The 16346-nt window shown below is 41.2% G+C and overlaps 1 protein-coding gene across 2 annotated transcripts; it reads left to right on the plus strand.

The window, feature by feature from the left end:
• Positions 1 to 207: 207 nt before the first annotated feature.
• lsr (lipolysis stimulated lipoprotein receptor) lies at positions 208 to 13425 on the plus strand. Of its 2 annotated transcripts, XM_061674109.1 has the most exons (11): positions 208 to 512; positions 4386 to 4715; positions 5414 to 5533; positions 5823 to 5879; positions 8379 to 8525; positions 8892 to 9095; positions 9189 to 9248; positions 9380 to 9496; positions 10515 to 10809; positions 11845 to 12316; positions 12914 to 13425. In XM_061674109.1, the coding sequence occupies exons 1-11, from the start codon at positions 473 to 475 to the stop codon at positions 12947 to 12949; spliced, it is 1878 nt and encodes a 625-aa protein (XP_061530093.1). In that variant the 5' UTR covers positions 208 to 472; the 3' UTR covers positions 12950 to 13425. The 2 variants fall into 2 exon arrangements, with proteins under 2 accessions (XP_061530093.1, XP_061530094.1); XM_061674110.1 differs by lacking the exon at positions 5823 to 5879 and having other exon boundaries at positions 213 to 512.
• The last annotated feature ends 2921 nt before the right edge of the window (positions 13426 to 16346 follow it).

Raw genomic sequence — 16346 nt, forward strand, 5'->3', positions numbered from 1 at the left:
GAGTCTGTTGAACATTAACAAACAACATTTTGATAACCTTATCGCCAACCGGGTCGTACCACTTTAACCAGTAGGGGACGTCAAGTTAGTTTAGTGTTCCTTTATAATCGTATTAAAAACATGGCGTGGCTACACAAACTCATTTGCATTTTAAAATTTGCGTTATACTTTGATTGACTAAATTCTGTGTTAAAGTAATCGGCGCTTGCCAAAATAAGGCGCTTAAATCTAACTTACTTCCCTCCCTGTTTCGAAATATGTCTGAATTTACACCTGCGTGGTGCGTTCAGGTACCTCCCTCCTGAGCGATACGTCGGAGCGTCACAAAATGGAGCTGACGCTTACCTGGCTGACCTAATAAAATAAAGTTAGCGCGCTATGTAAACTTGTCCCCCCCTCCCCCCCCCGGACTATTTCTTGATTAAGAAACACAAGATTCATCGAGTGAGACGCGCAGAACGGCGGACAGAAGATGTTTTGGGCGGTATTTATCGCCGCAGCTCTGGCGACAGGTAAGGAGAAGGCTCGTGTTTTCGCCCGAATTGGGTGGGCCCGCTTCCGCCTCAGACGGTGGACGGTTTTTTCACTCACGTTTTGTCTTAATTTCCCCTAATAACTCCTATTTAGTACAGTTTGTAGTGGTTTTAGACTACGAGAGTCCACAAGAAGTTGTAAGGAGTTGTTAGAAATTGTTATAAATTGCGTTTATTGTTAATTTGTCGGCGAAAAATGTGAAATTATTGCATCCAAGGTCCTTCAAAAAGTCAATTGCACAAACTTGGTGTGGAAAATGGCAGTCAGGGTACATCCCATTAAAACAAAATACATATTTGTTTTTACTTGTTGCTCGTTTGCGTGACAGTTGAAGCATATATTTGTCATTTTAATATAGGCTACAGGGTGTCCATGAAGTATATTTAAAATTAAAAATACTGTTTTATAAAAGCTATGAGCTGTGCTAATATGATTTGTTGTTTGGTCAAGTGGTTCTATCTCATCCCTCCTTGTTGTTGACGTATTTCTTCCAAAATTGGTTTACATCTAAACAAAGACTGTTCCAATTTACATATTTTGGTGAGAGTAAAAATTAAGTGGGAATAAATGATCTGCAAATAAAGTGAATAAAAAAAATTAATACAAGACTGATTCTTGAGAACACTACACTGACTAAACCAGACTGTAATGTACAGAAAGCCCAGGCAGCACACAGCCCGCCCGCCGTGTAACTGTTTGCGTGATCGCTCACAAAGCTAGCTGCTAATGCTAACAAAAACAAGCATACGTGACGTCAAGGCATGAGGTTCCCACAGTGGAGTGTGGATTATTTTTTGCCATTAATTTACATTATTATTATGTTAAGTAGGTTAATTGAAGACTCTAAATTGCCCGTAGGTGTGAATGTGAGTGTGAATGGTTGTTTGTTTATATGTGCTCTGGGATTGGCTGGCGACCAGTTCAGGGTGTCCCCCTCGCCTCTCCCAGAGTCAGCTGGGATAGGCTCCAGCACGCCCGTGACCCGAGTGAGGAAAAGCGGTACGGAAGATGAATGAATGAATTATGTTCGTCATTGTCGTTTATGTGTATGTTAACAGTGGTTCTTGGAATGTATACCTTATTTAACTGTCACCTTTATTTTGCAGATATATGTTGCAGTTTTTTTTTTTTTAATTCTTCATTAAACCATTACTTTAGGTAGTGTGTGAAAAAAATGACCTCTTTTCTTAGCAGCCCGCAGCGTAGACTAAAATGAACATTCGACTTAGGGTTCTGTATAACCAGTATCGATATCCAACCCATGAAATAAAAGGCAATGTGTGTGAATGAAAGCCAATTGACTTAATATTCATTAATTATTGTTTCAGCTAAAAGTTAAATATAGCATTGTTAAAATCGTTATTTGCGACTGCTTTATCACGTCAATTGGTTTATATGTGCAAGTTTTAACTTGACTTCCTGTTTTAAGCATGTAGCCTTTTATTTTGAAGGGTTCACACTGGAACCCAGCATTTTGGCACGAAAAATAACTTCACACGACACCGGTAAAAATTAAAGTAAAATGAAAAAGAGTAATGACTGGAACCAAATGCTCTGTAAAATGTTGATTCCTTTACCTAACCACCGATGAGACACAAGGTTAGTGTTTGTGATACTGAGAGATGTTTTTGTTAATTTTGTAATGTAAAATTCCTAGTTTGACCTTTGGTGAAGTTTTAGCTCAATGTAAAGCCTGTAATGTGACTGTTTCTACTTTCTTTCCAGTATGATAAAGTAATTTATATTTAATTTTTGTGTCTGTCATCAGCTCTTACATTGGATTGAAGACTAAAATAACTGCTAAAAACCATTAGTGCAAGAATGCAACCCTCCGTTCAACTTGATAGCTGCCTCAATGTTGGCATAGATGTATTTTATTACTTCACTCACCCAATTGACTTGACTGAAGTTCTGCGCGGTGTAGGCAGAGGCTTGGAGCAGGAGGGAGCACGTCAGACTTCTACACATCGTGAAAGCCTCCTTAACACAATATGATCTTAATCCAAGTGTTGCACTGAGGTGACACTGAGGTCATTTCTTTTAACATAGTTAAGACACTTTTGTTCACCGCTGCACAAACACGTCTTCGTGCGCGTTCTTCTTTGTTGGTTATCACCGCTTCTTCGTTGGCTTTCGCCACTTCTTCTTTGGTTTCGGCGGACTGTAGGCATCGAAACTGGAAACCGAAATTTTTTAATTTAAACAATTCTTGGAGAACTGGAATGTTAGTCCCAGTTCCAATCGGTTCTCATGTCTCGATGCCCAACCCTAATTATGACCTAATATATAGTCAGTAAAATACACAGCATTATGTGGTCACTTTTCTTATTTTCCTGTAGTATTAAAAATAAGTGACACACATAGCAGTAGAAAGAGAGGCTACGAATTTTGGTGTCTCAGTGCTTTGGTCAAAGTAGCAAGTCTATTCAAGTCAATGGGTTCAAGTCCAAGTAAAGTCACGAGTCATTGCTGTTCAAGTCCATGTCGAGTTGCAAGTCTTGTAACATATTGTCAAGTCGAGTCTAAAGTCATCAAATTCATAACTTGAGTCTGACTTGAGTCCAAGTCATGTGACTCGAGTCCAAACCTCTGCTAGTAAATATACTTAATTATACTTTTAAAAAAAATATTTTCTTTTGTTCTGATACCAAGCACGATTTATCTTTTTCTTTCTTTTATTTTAGGTAACAAAAAAAAAATCTTTCTTGGTGGTGGCTATAAGGGCTTAGTGCAGTGATTTCCAACTTTTACGGAGACAAGGCACATATTTTACTATTGGAAAAAATCTCACGGCACACCAAAAAACAAAAATGTCAAAAAAAGTCTCTTGTATCTAATCTTGTATTCCAATACCACCGCATCCCGTTTTTTACGATCATTGGGCTTTAGCTTGTCAACTCAAATGCGACCGGATGCACTCATTACCGTGTCGACGACTGTATTCTAAGGACAAAATGGGGAAAAACGTGTGTTGGTGGTCACTGGTGCTCAGGCAAGGAGACTAGTTTGTTTAAGGCTTGCCTGAGGTATGTTCACATACTTTTAATGCGATACGGCTCGCAAGCAGGCAATAAAATGTTATGTAGCCTAGCAAACTAGCGGTACCACGAACGGTTGGACATAAACATGCTGCCGTTCTGTCGTATCATGCTCTAAAGTTTGAGTGTGGGTGAAGTAATTTAATTACAGTAAGTTAGCACCCAGTGTTTCTGTCATGTAATGTTGGTTTGACCTGACTGATTAGAATACACGATCTGACTACAGCAGTGATTTCCAACCTTTATGGAGCCAAGGAACATATTTTACAATTGAAAAATCTCACAGCACACCAACAAACAAAAATGTCACAAAAAGTGGATACATTAATTACTGTATGTACTTCCTGCCATCTAATAGAAGAGCATTTATTTGTTCTGTCTGTCACTATGCCCCAATGGCATTAATAGATGAACAAAGATACATTATTTCTTGTAAATAAAAAAATGTTTGAGCAATTTCGTAAAATTTTATAATTTCCCACAGGACACCTGAAGAGTGCTCACGGCACACTAATGTGCCCCGGCACACTAGTAGAGAATCACTGGCTTAGTGGTATTTCAATGGGGAAATTTGATTTGGTATACAGATTTAGAATAGCGGCTTTTCGCTCTTGGGGGTACTGAGTAAACTGAGTTGCGGAATGAATTAAACTTGTATGTTGTATGTACAGTAGGATACTTGACAAAAGTGTTAAAGCCAGGAGGGAGCTCAGCATGTGTAAAAATTATAGGACTGGTACAAACTCTGCCTCAATTTTAGCCAGGTAAAACCCTTCATGTTCTCTATATCATTTTCATTCAATGTCATTTCAGAGTCGGCCATGGCCGTGTCGGTGAGCAGCCCAGTGAAGCGCTATGTGGTCATCCTGTTCCAGCCCGTCACGCTCAACTGCAACTTCCAGACCTCCGCCTCGCAGCCGCCGGTGGTCACGTGGCGCTATAAATCGTACTGCCGCGACCCGGTGCAAGCGGCGCTCAATCCCAGTAGCGCCGACAACATCCTGTCTCAGAACAACCCCAACTACGACCCCAACATTGAGTGCGCCGATAGCCAGCGCACGGTGCGCATCGTGGCCTCCAAGCAGGGCCCCGCTGTCACACTTGGCAGCGAGTACCAAGGACGCAAGATCAGCGTTATCAACAGTGAGTGCAAAAAGACTCAACCCATTATTTTTCAGTAGAATGTACATCCATCCTCCATCGTGTAATGACATCCAACACAAAGTTCTCCTTATTCCAAGATAATATTGTTACTTATTAAGCGTGACGCAAGACTGCTAGCATTTTATCAAACTGTTTGGATAATATGTTTATAATCTGTCATTCATTTGCAATGAATCACAACACACTGACCTTGGATGAGCTTGAAAATAATTTAACAACTATAAAATATTTCTTGCTGTAGAAACAAGATTTTAGGGGGTATGAATACTTTCCGTACCCACAAAGGTCATTCACACAAAGGCCATCCACACAAAGGTCGCGGGAGTGCTGGAGCCTATCCCAGCTATCAACGGGCAGGAGGGGGGTACACCCTGAACTGGTTGCTAGCCAATCGCAGGGCACATATAAACAAACAACCATTCACATTCACACCTACGGCCAATTTAGAGTCTTCGATTTTATATATATATATATATATATATATATATATATACATATACATATACACACACAAATACAAACACAAAAATGCATTATTTCACAATTTAAAAAAATCCCTTATGAGACAGGTGGGAGAGTAGACAGGTAAATAAATGTGGATTTTTCAGATCATAGGCAGTCGGGACGCCACACATCATTGCTTTAAACCCACCATCATCTTGTTTACTCCCCCCCAGATGCTGATCTGAACATCGCGCAGACGGCGTGGGGCGACAGCGGCGTCTACGTGTGCTCCGTCATCTCCTCGCAGGACCTCACGGGCAATGGAGAGGACTACACAGAGCTCATTGTCTTGGGTAAACGCCAATCATCTGCTTCTTACTACTGGCGTTCTCTTCCCTTTGCTTTTCTTCTACCAGAAATACACTAAATGGACAAAATGTATTGAGACACATCAATTAATCAATCAGGTTAGGCGACGCCCCCCGCCCTACCCCCGTCAAACACGTTTGGGATAGAGTAGATATTGGAGGATTTGTCCATGCGGTGTAGTTGGGTTGTACTGCTGAAAGGCCGCGTGGGCACGTGTGGTCATGCCCAGAGCGCACACGATCCAGTAATTGTGGCTTTATCTTTCTTTCGCAGAGAGAAAGTCAAATACTACTGACCTGCTGCCGGGCATTGACTTACTGGTTATGGAAGGTAGTACAAAAGCTCTTTTAGTGTGACTGCATTGAGCATTAGTCGATCCTCATGACATCCAAGTCATGATATCCAAGTACACATTTTTAGCCTTTCTCTACACTGTGGTGTAAAAAACTATTTTAGTCCATTTGAATGTGCTTTAACAGTCTTGGTCAAAAATGTTGAAGTTCCCATATTTTTGCCATTTAGACCTCTATAGAGTGACTCTCTTACGTGGGCTTAGTATAAAAGTGTAAATTTCATTTCAAAACCCACCTTGGTTTTGTCATACAAGTGTCCAGAAAAGGCCCTCTGAAAGATACTTCTGTTTGACCCAGTTTTTTTTTGGCTGAGAAAGTTTCACAACTAATAATGACCTGGATTTGATTCTGAATATCATCATTAAAAATAAACCAAAACAGACACTAGGGCTTGAACGATTATTCAACTAACTTGAACAATTTGTTTACGAATAAAGGCCAAATCAAAATCTCGACCTTGAAGCTTTGCTCACCAGTAGTGCTTGGACTTGGTCTATATCCCCAGTCGCTATTCGTGAGGACATAAACGAGTGAATAATAAATTAGATTCAAATGTTATGCTTTGTACTATTCCAAAATAATAGTCCAACAAATGAAAAGTCCAATTTGATTATTTGAAAATTATCAATTGAACTGTTAAGAGAGTAACTGGCGTGTTTTGACTTAGTACTGATGCTGTTTTAGCTTCGTCTCCATACAGAAAAGTTTATCTTTTTAGTTTATAATGGGTTACTTTAACGATGATCCTGTGCCGCACAGGTAGAATCCTGCCCGGTTCTGTTCTGCGCTTGTCGTCGTCGGAATCGGAAAAAACCGACGCCTTTCCAACTAGCCTGCTGGCAACCTACCTGTGCTAGCTTCACAGTATGTTGGATTAAAATGTTTAGGAAAATACTCGTTTGTCATCTGTTTGCATCCTTCTGCAATTTTCTTCTATCTCTATTTAATCTTTTATTGAATAATACTGTAATAATTCTGTGGTGCTTCTACTTTTCCCGCTGTGTTTTTTTTTTTTTAAGTTGATGTTTGCCTTTGGAGTGCTAAAGTGGCACAAACAAGCTCAACCAGTTTGTCAAAAGAGTTGTTGTTCTCTGTTAGGAAAGCGGACATTTGACAATTAACCAAGTGGTTTGTGAGCCATAAAAAGTGCTGGATGATTACTTGTCAGTCACAACAAAATGCAATGGAGTAGGTCATGTGTATTTGATATACTGCAAAGGTGTAACTTATAGGGGCTCTCCTTTTAATAGGCGACATACGCCTATTTGTCACCAGATGCTCCATTTATATGGCACTTTTCATATACGAATGCAATCCAGCGCGCTTCAGAGATAAAAACAGACAGTTAAAATTTCAGGAAGAGTATAAAAACCCACCCCTCCCACCCACACAATAATTGCAAACACCCCCCTAACGAACATAGACCCCCCCTCCACACACACACACACGCACACACACAGAATGATGTCATCAACATGAACCAATAACTGAAATATTTGTGTAGTTGAAGCCACATTAAATGAGAACATAGTGCAGACTTGACATGCCAACACAGTGCAGTAAGTACCTAAAGTAAGTACCTTATACAGTAATTAACATTTATTATACACTAATTAACATACATCAACATTGGATGTTTGCTTCCTCTTTCTTTATGTACCGCACTGTAGATTCAATCACGCCATAATGGCGTGCCACAGATGCATAACTTCTGCCCTCTTTGATCAAATCTAAAAGTGTCACTTTTTCGCTTAAGGTCATCTTCTTCTTCCTCTTGGGGCGCCCCGGAGGAAGCTTTCGCAGGAGCACAGCGCTTCGGCGGGATTGTTAAGGGCTTGATTAACTGATTTAAAAAAATGATCGCTTAAACAAAAAAAGTTATTGCGAACACAACAGCGTGGACGAGACTGGCGAGACACAACAAGGGAAGATGCTGGGTGAGGCTGCTATGATGCGCAGCCAATCACCTCACGGGATGAATCAACTCGTGCTCTCATTGGTCGATGTCTCGTCGGGAACCAATCACGCGCCTTGTATAAGTGCCCGTAGAGTATAGGCATGTACAGGCATGGACAAAGCCTCTGAGTCAACTCATCTCTTTGTTTGGCATGCAGGGAAACCTTCTCTCGCGCGCATCAACATGAAACAACGCGTCTTTCCGCAATATCTGCCGATATTGCTGTTTTTTTTATATATATATATATATTTTTTTTATATGAATATTTTGGGAAAACCCGCGAACCACTGAAGCCGCAACACGTGAAGCGTGAAGTGGCGAGGGAACACTGTATTTGATTAAACGAGAACATTTTCATCAAAATTGCAAGACAATAATAGCATTATCAAGTATCCGTACTTGGTAGAAAATGTCCTTTTTATTTTGCCGTAAACTGCTGTTTGACTTGACATAAATAGTCATACTGGTTAATATTTACATCTGTCACGTGTTTCACATATTTGTTTTGTTTTTGTCCAGATTGGCTGCTTGTGGTGGTGGTAGTGCTGGGCTTCCTGCTGCTGCTGATACTGATTGGCATCTGCTGGTGTCAGTGTTGTCCGCACACATGCTGCTGCTACGTCAGCTGCCCCTGCTGCCCCGACCGATGCTGCTGCCCGCGGGCACGTGAGTAGTCGCCAACATTCTTAATTCAAGTTAAACTTTTTAATTGCTTGTGTACAAACAACAATCCATCAAGTTGGAAGTTAAACAACCAATTAAATCTTTTGTTAGCTGATTATTTCTGAAAATGTGTTTGTGAGTGAGTTGAATTGAATTGTGAATTGTGTCCCACTGTGATTTATCAGTGGGGCTACTTTACATAATCTGTCACGCAAACTGAGGTTCTCCACCCATGACTAGGCAAACTAGCGTTGTCGACAATGGTAGGGGGTATTTATGTAATTAATGAAGTGCTGCAGTGAAAACATGCTTTTACTGTAAAACATATTGCCGACTTTACATTGACATGGCGTCTCTCTGGTGGCGCAGTGTACGAGGCGGGTAAGGCGGTGAAGAAAGGCATGGCCAACCAGTACGCCACCACCCTCTATGCCCCCGGCATGTACGCCCAGCCGGCATACAGCGGGCCGCACGTCCATCAACCCGCCATGCCGCTGCTTCCTCTGCCCAATGGCGTCGGGGTCCCACCCTCACAAAACGGGTACGGACGGGAGTATGATGGTGCCAGTTCTGGTAAGGAGGGGAAAAAAAATCATTATCATTATATTGAAAGTCAGTTCCTGTTATTGTGTTGAATTGAATTGTAATTTTTATGTTTGTGTGCAGTGGGTCAAGGCTCCCAGGTGCCTCTGCTGCGCGACCAAGATGTCGGCGGTGGGGACCATAGTAAGTCAACAGAAAAAGAGTGTGAATAGTTAACCACAAGTATGCAGTGGATTACTCTGTTGTGTATTGTTGGTAATACTGTAATTAACCACGTTATGTTTACTTTCCTCAACAAATGTTGTCTCCTCCAGCTCGGAGTGGCTATCGCATCCAGGTGGACCCTGAAGGCAACGCCACGCGTGCCATTTACTACATGGAGAGAGAGCTCGCCAACTTGGATCCGTCCAGACCTGCCAACTACAACCGCTGTTAGTCACTCAGCATACTCACAATTACAAGGGAGTCTTTTTGCACGACTTTAGATTGTGATGGGATGTACAATATATACTGACTGTATAAATAAGGCTAAAATGATTAATTGAATCGTTTGTTACCAAAAAAAAAAAGTCAAAACAAAATTTCTGCCTAGAAACTTTGCAAGAATAGTTTTTCCATTTGGACTAATATTACTACTGATGAACGCACCTGCGCTCACATCAGCCATGTGGTAGCCATCGAATGAGATGGCTACCACATCAGTGTGTGGAACGTGAGGATGGCGACCTCAAATGGACAACAATAATACCTGCACCTCAAATGCACATTTTGTTGTTTAAAGGTCCCATATTTTGGCTATTTAGACCTCCACAGAGTGACTCTTTAACATGGACTTAGTGTTAAAGTGTCAATGTCATTTAAAAAAACACACCTTTGTTTTGGCATACGAGTGTCCAGAAAAGGCTTCTCTGACAGCTACTTCAGTTTGACCCAGTTTTATATCCACTTTATCCATATTCGGCTAAGATCGCCCTCTTTCCTCTGATTGGTTGCCTCCATGGAGAAGACAGACTTGTGAGAGCGCACGTGTTATGTTGACAGCGCTGGCTTGGGAGCGGGGAGGTAGGCAGAGATCTTCGCTAGTGACGAAGATGAGATAAAGAAATTCGAATGACCTGATATCAGGCCTCCCGGCAGAAAAACGTCTGGAAGTCAGGAATGCGTGGACAATTTTAATTCATACTTCACGTTTACTGAAGCACCATAGCGTCAATATTGCATCCCAAATACTAGAAAAAGTTGGTTTGGTAAAAAGGGCACGTATAGTAGTGCAAAACCAACTTTTAATCCGATTATGGGTAGATTAATCGATTCGAAAGATATTGGATAGCTGTAGCCGTAATATAAACAATGCATTTCGTCAAATGGTCGCAGTCTAATAGGCGTGTACCCAGTGCTGTGGCCCGGCGAGTGTAGAGTCAAAGTTCACTTGTTGTGGTCTGTTCTCAGTGGACAATGTAAGCGAGGTGACTTCGCTGCATGACAGCTCCGACCCGCGAGCCCGCGGCGGTCGTCCACAGCCGCCGCCGCTCTCCACGGTGTACGACGACGACGAGGGCATGAGCACCATCAGCAGTGTGTCGCAACATGTGCACCGACGCCAAGTTGACCCACCGCGCCGAGGCTACATGGATGACCGGGCCCGCGCCCGCTCCATGGAGAACCTGGATGACATCGGGCGCCGCTACGGCCACAGCGACTACCCGCCACACCGACGCCCGGATGAGCCCCGAGGCAGGAGAGGGTGAGTTGCCGCATCTTAAGTATCCTCATTTTAGGGATGAGCCATAAAATCAAATCCCCTTTTTGTCAATAATTTATAATTTGAATCATCAGCCTCCCCCTCCTTGGCTGTATAGAAAAATCTAATGATAATGACATTATTTAATAAAGGTTTTGCTTTGAATTTGTTTTGTCCCCTTCTGGAATCTGCTTTATTTTTTCTGATAGCAATAAACTGTTAAACAGCTTTTTTTCCCCCGGCAATCAATTTTCACTGAAATAATAATAAAAATCTTTCTTTACAGGTAAGTTTACAATAAGTTATTCCCCTTGGGGGGAAAAATGTCACTTTTGCCAAACTGGGGTCCACGAGCCATAGCCTGGGGATCCACAAAATAATTGACAATATATTATGTAAAATTTTAAAAAGTACATACCTACATATGTGTGTATCAATAAAACAAACAAATAATCAATTACTCCCCTCCCTACCATAGTTTTGGGCCAGTTAAAATCTTTGATGTACACACACATACGTAAATCTGAAATCCCTGCATGACTGTTGTTGGAATAGTCTTATTTTTTTTGGAGCACAAAGGGTGTATTTTTTTGTTTGGTTTTGTTTTTTTCCAGAGATTTATTTATTTATTTTAGAATAAGGGCATCTTTCCCAGAATAAAAGGCATGATATGAGAATAATTAGATTGTCTTTTTAAATTCAGTTCAAATGTGACTTTACTCCCTTGTTTAACTTTGACTTCTCGCAAGTTTGACTTTTTATCTTGCCAAAAAACGCATTTGTTCTTATGAAAAATACTACTTTTTTCTAGTGAAAAAAACTATGACTTTTTTTCTCGAAAATAGGCAGCTGTTCCATTTAATTGATATTATTATCCTTGGAAAAATTTCAAAGGACCCAAAAAGTCAGAGAACCCCAGCTTTAAGCAGTGCATCAGCGCGAACATGCTTTGAACTATGGACGCTTACATTTTTTTTTCATCAATTGATCGCTTTGACAAATAAGTTGAACAGCATTTTGTAAGTAACCACTCTTCAGCTCTGATGATGATTGGAGCAGCAGCGGCCGCGCTGCTTACGATAGAGACGACCGCAGACGTCGCGACTACTCTCCGGATGACTACCGACGAGGAGGAGGAGGAGGAGGTGGCAGAGGGTACGGGGCTCTTCCTGGCAGACGCAGCCGCAGTCGCGACGACCTGATGGACCTGGAGATGGAGCGGCGACCGGGCGGCGGCCGGGCCAAGAGAGACGACTACGACGACAGCTTCCTGAGAGAGGCCATGGAGAGGAAGAGGATGGGGGAGCAGCAGAGGGCTCGCAGCCGAGACAGACTGGAGAGCGATGGGGAGCACTCGGACCGAGGGAGGGCACCGCCATCCCGGGGGGCGCCGCCATCCCGGGGTCCCCCACCGCTGCCTCTGAACCCACCCTCGGGACCCGGCGCTCTACCGCCGCCCTACAGCGACGACGAGAGCATGACATCATCTAAGAAAAGCAACCTGCGCAAGGTGAGTGGCGGGAGAGCCAGCTTTGATTGGATGGAACACCTGACACACAATACCCTTTACATACGACCCCTGAAAACTTGCTCAGTCGCGCCCCCTGGAAAGTTACAACAAAAAAATCCGCCCGAACATCCGTTTCACCAATCAATCCGAAATTGGGTGGACATGTCTTTCACAACAGAATACATGGAAAAAGAGCAAGTGTGTGTGTCCTGATGAAAATGTATGCATTTTGGGTTCCCCAACATAACTGCCCCAAAACTCACTAAGTAGCACCCCCTGGAAAGTTAGGAATAAAATTGCCTCCTACACCAGTTTCACTAATCACAAAATTGGGTGGACATGTCCATCATAACAGGACGCTGTGAAAAAGCCACAAGGACTTATGCCCCAAATTGAACCGAAAGTCAGCCATTTTGGGTGACTTCCAGGCTCCTACTTTGACAAAATCCTACTAGGGAATTCACTCAAATTATTCACAATCAGAAGTTATTCTCGAACAGGTTTGAGAGATTTGAGGATTCGCCATGAATAAAGGGTGCCAGTTTTTGTACAGTATGTGTATTTTTACCTCATTTTTTGTTTTTTTTTCACCCCCAGAACGGAGCTGTGAGCCGAGAGAGCCTGGTGGTGTGAGGCGACGACAACAGAAAGCACCAAACCCCCCTCCCCCATAACAACCTCCTCAAAACAAGTAAATGTTAAGGTTGTGCAGTTTTTTTTTGTGACAAATTTGATGTGCTGAGTTTTTTTTTTTAACTACTTAGGAACCTTATTGCGAATTGAATATAAATGTACATGTTTGCGCATGAGAGTGTGAGATGCACAAAGTGCTTTTGTGTAATTTTACGTATGAAACATTGTGGCTGCCACAAGTGCCTTCAACTGTACAGAAGTATAGATGTTTAGTTTTATTCACATAATAGTTTTATTTAGCTGTAGACTTAGAGGGATTTGAGGAAATACTGTTTAGAAAACTTTTTATATGTATTTTTTACATAAATGTTACCAATTTTGAACGATGTGTTGTACAGTACACCCGCCCGTGAAAATGTTAATTTTTGACATGATGAAAAACGTATTTTACAAATAAAACCTCTTTCCTGCTTGGCCATCTATGCGTAGTGGCATTGTCAACCACTAGAGGCCGCCAACACAGCACTAAACTTGGCTTCATTGTCACTTCAAGTGACATTTGTTTTTATAAGTCTATAATCCATCCAAACAAATTAAAAAAAATAATTGTGTAAATATAATGTGCATTTCAGATTATCTAGAAATAACCTAAACCATCTGTCCATTTATAAAAAAAAAAAAAAAAAAAAAAAAAAAAAAAAAAAGGTTTTCCCACTTGCAATGATAAACTCCACATACTGTGTCTCTTTATTTTCTTTGGCTTTGTGTGTGTGTGTGTGTGCGCACGCATGCTCTCACTGTGCTGTAAAGGGTACCAGTGATGGCTGAGAGGAAAAAATTACCATAGCACAGGAAATGAAATGTAAAGTCAGCTGTGTTTAGCATTCATGTGGAGAGACTCGCCTCCCAGGTTTGTCATTTGATGTTAAGTTCAGAATCCTCTTTATTTACCAAGTATGTCAAAAGCACACAAGGAATTTGTCTCCGGTAGTTGGAGCCGCTCCAGTACGACAATAGACAGCCATTTTGACAAAAAAATACTTCTGAGACAGAAAAACACACAACAGAGAGTCACTTAGCCTCTAGCAATTTAATGGCAAGAGGGAAGAAGCTGTTGGATTGTCTGCTTGTTTTAGTTTGCATTGATCGATGGCGCCTACCTGAGGGAAGGAGCTCCACATCCTGGTCACCAGGATGTGGAGGCCCTAAGTGGATTTTGCACGCTCTTGTAAGTTAAGTTTTACTTCAAGGGTACAATTGTTAAGAATGTTACAAAAAATTGTAATGCAGGAAGTTGTCTTCAGCATGCATGCCAATATCGTCAATGGGATGTGTAGTTACAATTTATTTTAGTATTAAATTGACTTGTTAAACAGCGGTTAATTTATTTATTTTTAAAAGAACAATGCAGGAAGTCGACATAACATGCCAATGTCATTAATGGGGTGAGTCATTTAGTTTTTGTCATACAGCAGCAAATTTACTCATGTATATCACATTTAACGTTAATTATACCCTGGGCTGTACACATAATAAAGGTTCAATTCATACTTCCATTATTTCCTACCAGGAAAATTTGTTCGGCAGTATGAATACACGAGTTGTAGGTTTTCATTCTTCTGTCACTTGTATTAAAAATTTAGTGTTTTGAATTTAAAACTACTAGACTGGCATTTTATAAGGGCGGGCCAGATGACGTCACAGAGAGAGAGCGAGTGCAAACGAAGAGGAGGAGGAGGAGGAGGACTACTTTGCATCCATCAATCCATCTCTTCTGGCTAATGAGGTAAGAGCTCTAATTTTAATATGTACTGTTACAGTATGTGTTATAGCCTAATAACCTGTTGCTATGTGGACGTGACATTCTAGTGGATGGATTTCTACATTAGCATTGTGAGATTACAAGTCAAATATTTGGATAGTGCGGGGGAATTGTGGCATAAGTAGGATGAGATGTTCGGAATACAATAAATCCAAAAGGCTTATTGTTCTGTTTTTATAAATGTTCTAATGTTACCAATTAAAAATATTTTTCTATATACAGTATAGCCATAAATTAATAACCAACAATTTAATGTAACAAAACAAAAACTATGATTTCTTATTTGTGTCTGTGTTCTTATTTGTGTTATATACCATTTTCTGGGGGGGAGGGTAAACATTTATTGTATAATATACTCATTCCTGCTACATTTCATAAATGTTAAACACTTCACAAAGCATGGATAGGTCTATTATCTCCATAAAGGGATTAAATATTTAGATACATTTTATTTTTTTTGCCATGGTACATGAAACAAACGGTGCAATTATCAACCCCCCAAAAATGACAGCAGTTCATTTGTTGCAGTTTGTTGTTAAAATTGCATGGCACACTTTATCAAAAGCACTTGCCAACTCTCTCCTAAGGTTACCCACCCCTGCACTTGTTCCACACTTGAGAGGGAAAACTTTTTTTTTTTTTTTTGATGTGACCTTCTTGTCTTCTTCCAACATTTTTCTCCTGTCAATTGGCATCAGTCCATACATAGATCGAGTCTGGTCAAGTGTCCAGAGGCACACACAAAGGGTGCTTTCTTAGTGTTTAGTTCTGTCCAGAAAGGCCAGAACAAGGCTTTAACAACATGGCTGCAAGTTAGTTTGTATGCTAATGTACAGTGCTTTATTGCTTTTTAAATTGACTTCTGCATAACAGCAGTTAAAAAGAGGGACATATGAGGGTTCATGGGTATCCCTTTTGGGCCCTAAGTCCCATAGGCTACATGCTGAAGCGCTAACGGTCATCAAGAGGTGAGAGGCAGAGAGAAAAACGGAATTATTTGGCTGGTGTTCTCTGCATCCACTTCCCGCAATTGTGCCGTGTCAGGCCTCAAGTCCCAGAAAGAACAAAGACTGCTATAGAGTATTTAGTATGATTTTGGATGTCTTAGGCCCCCCCACTTGGGAGTTGCTATTGATGTGAAGGTAGAGCAGTGATCTCATTTGATGTGCGTCCTGTGTCTGAGATGCACAAAAATGAGCAGGGACGCATAAAGTATAATCATTCTGCGTTCACAGATGCATAGCATTGCTTACCTACCAATGTGTGTGTGTTGCTGAAGTGCTTCAGCAAATCATTATTACATCAGAATCAGAATCAGAATCATCTTTATTTGCCAAGTATGTCCAAAACACACAAGGAATTTGTCTCCGGTAGTTGGAGCCGCTCTAGTACAACAAACAGTCAATTTACAGAACACTTTGGGGACATAAAGACATTGACAAAAAACAATTGTGCAAAAAGATGCAGAGTCCTCTAGCACTTAGAGCAGTTCGAACGACTAATATTGCAATAGTCCGGTGCAATGACCATTGTGCAAAGGGCGCTGAGACTTCAAGGAGTGTATGCGGTTTAAAG

Source organism: Phycodurus eques, chromosome 4, assembly GCF_024500275.1.
Source record: "Phycodurus eques isolate BA_2022a chromosome 4, UOR_Pequ_1.1, whole genome shotgun sequence".
NCBI lineage: Eukaryota > Metazoa > Chordata > Actinopteri > Syngnathiformes > Syngnathidae > Phycodurus > Phycodurus eques.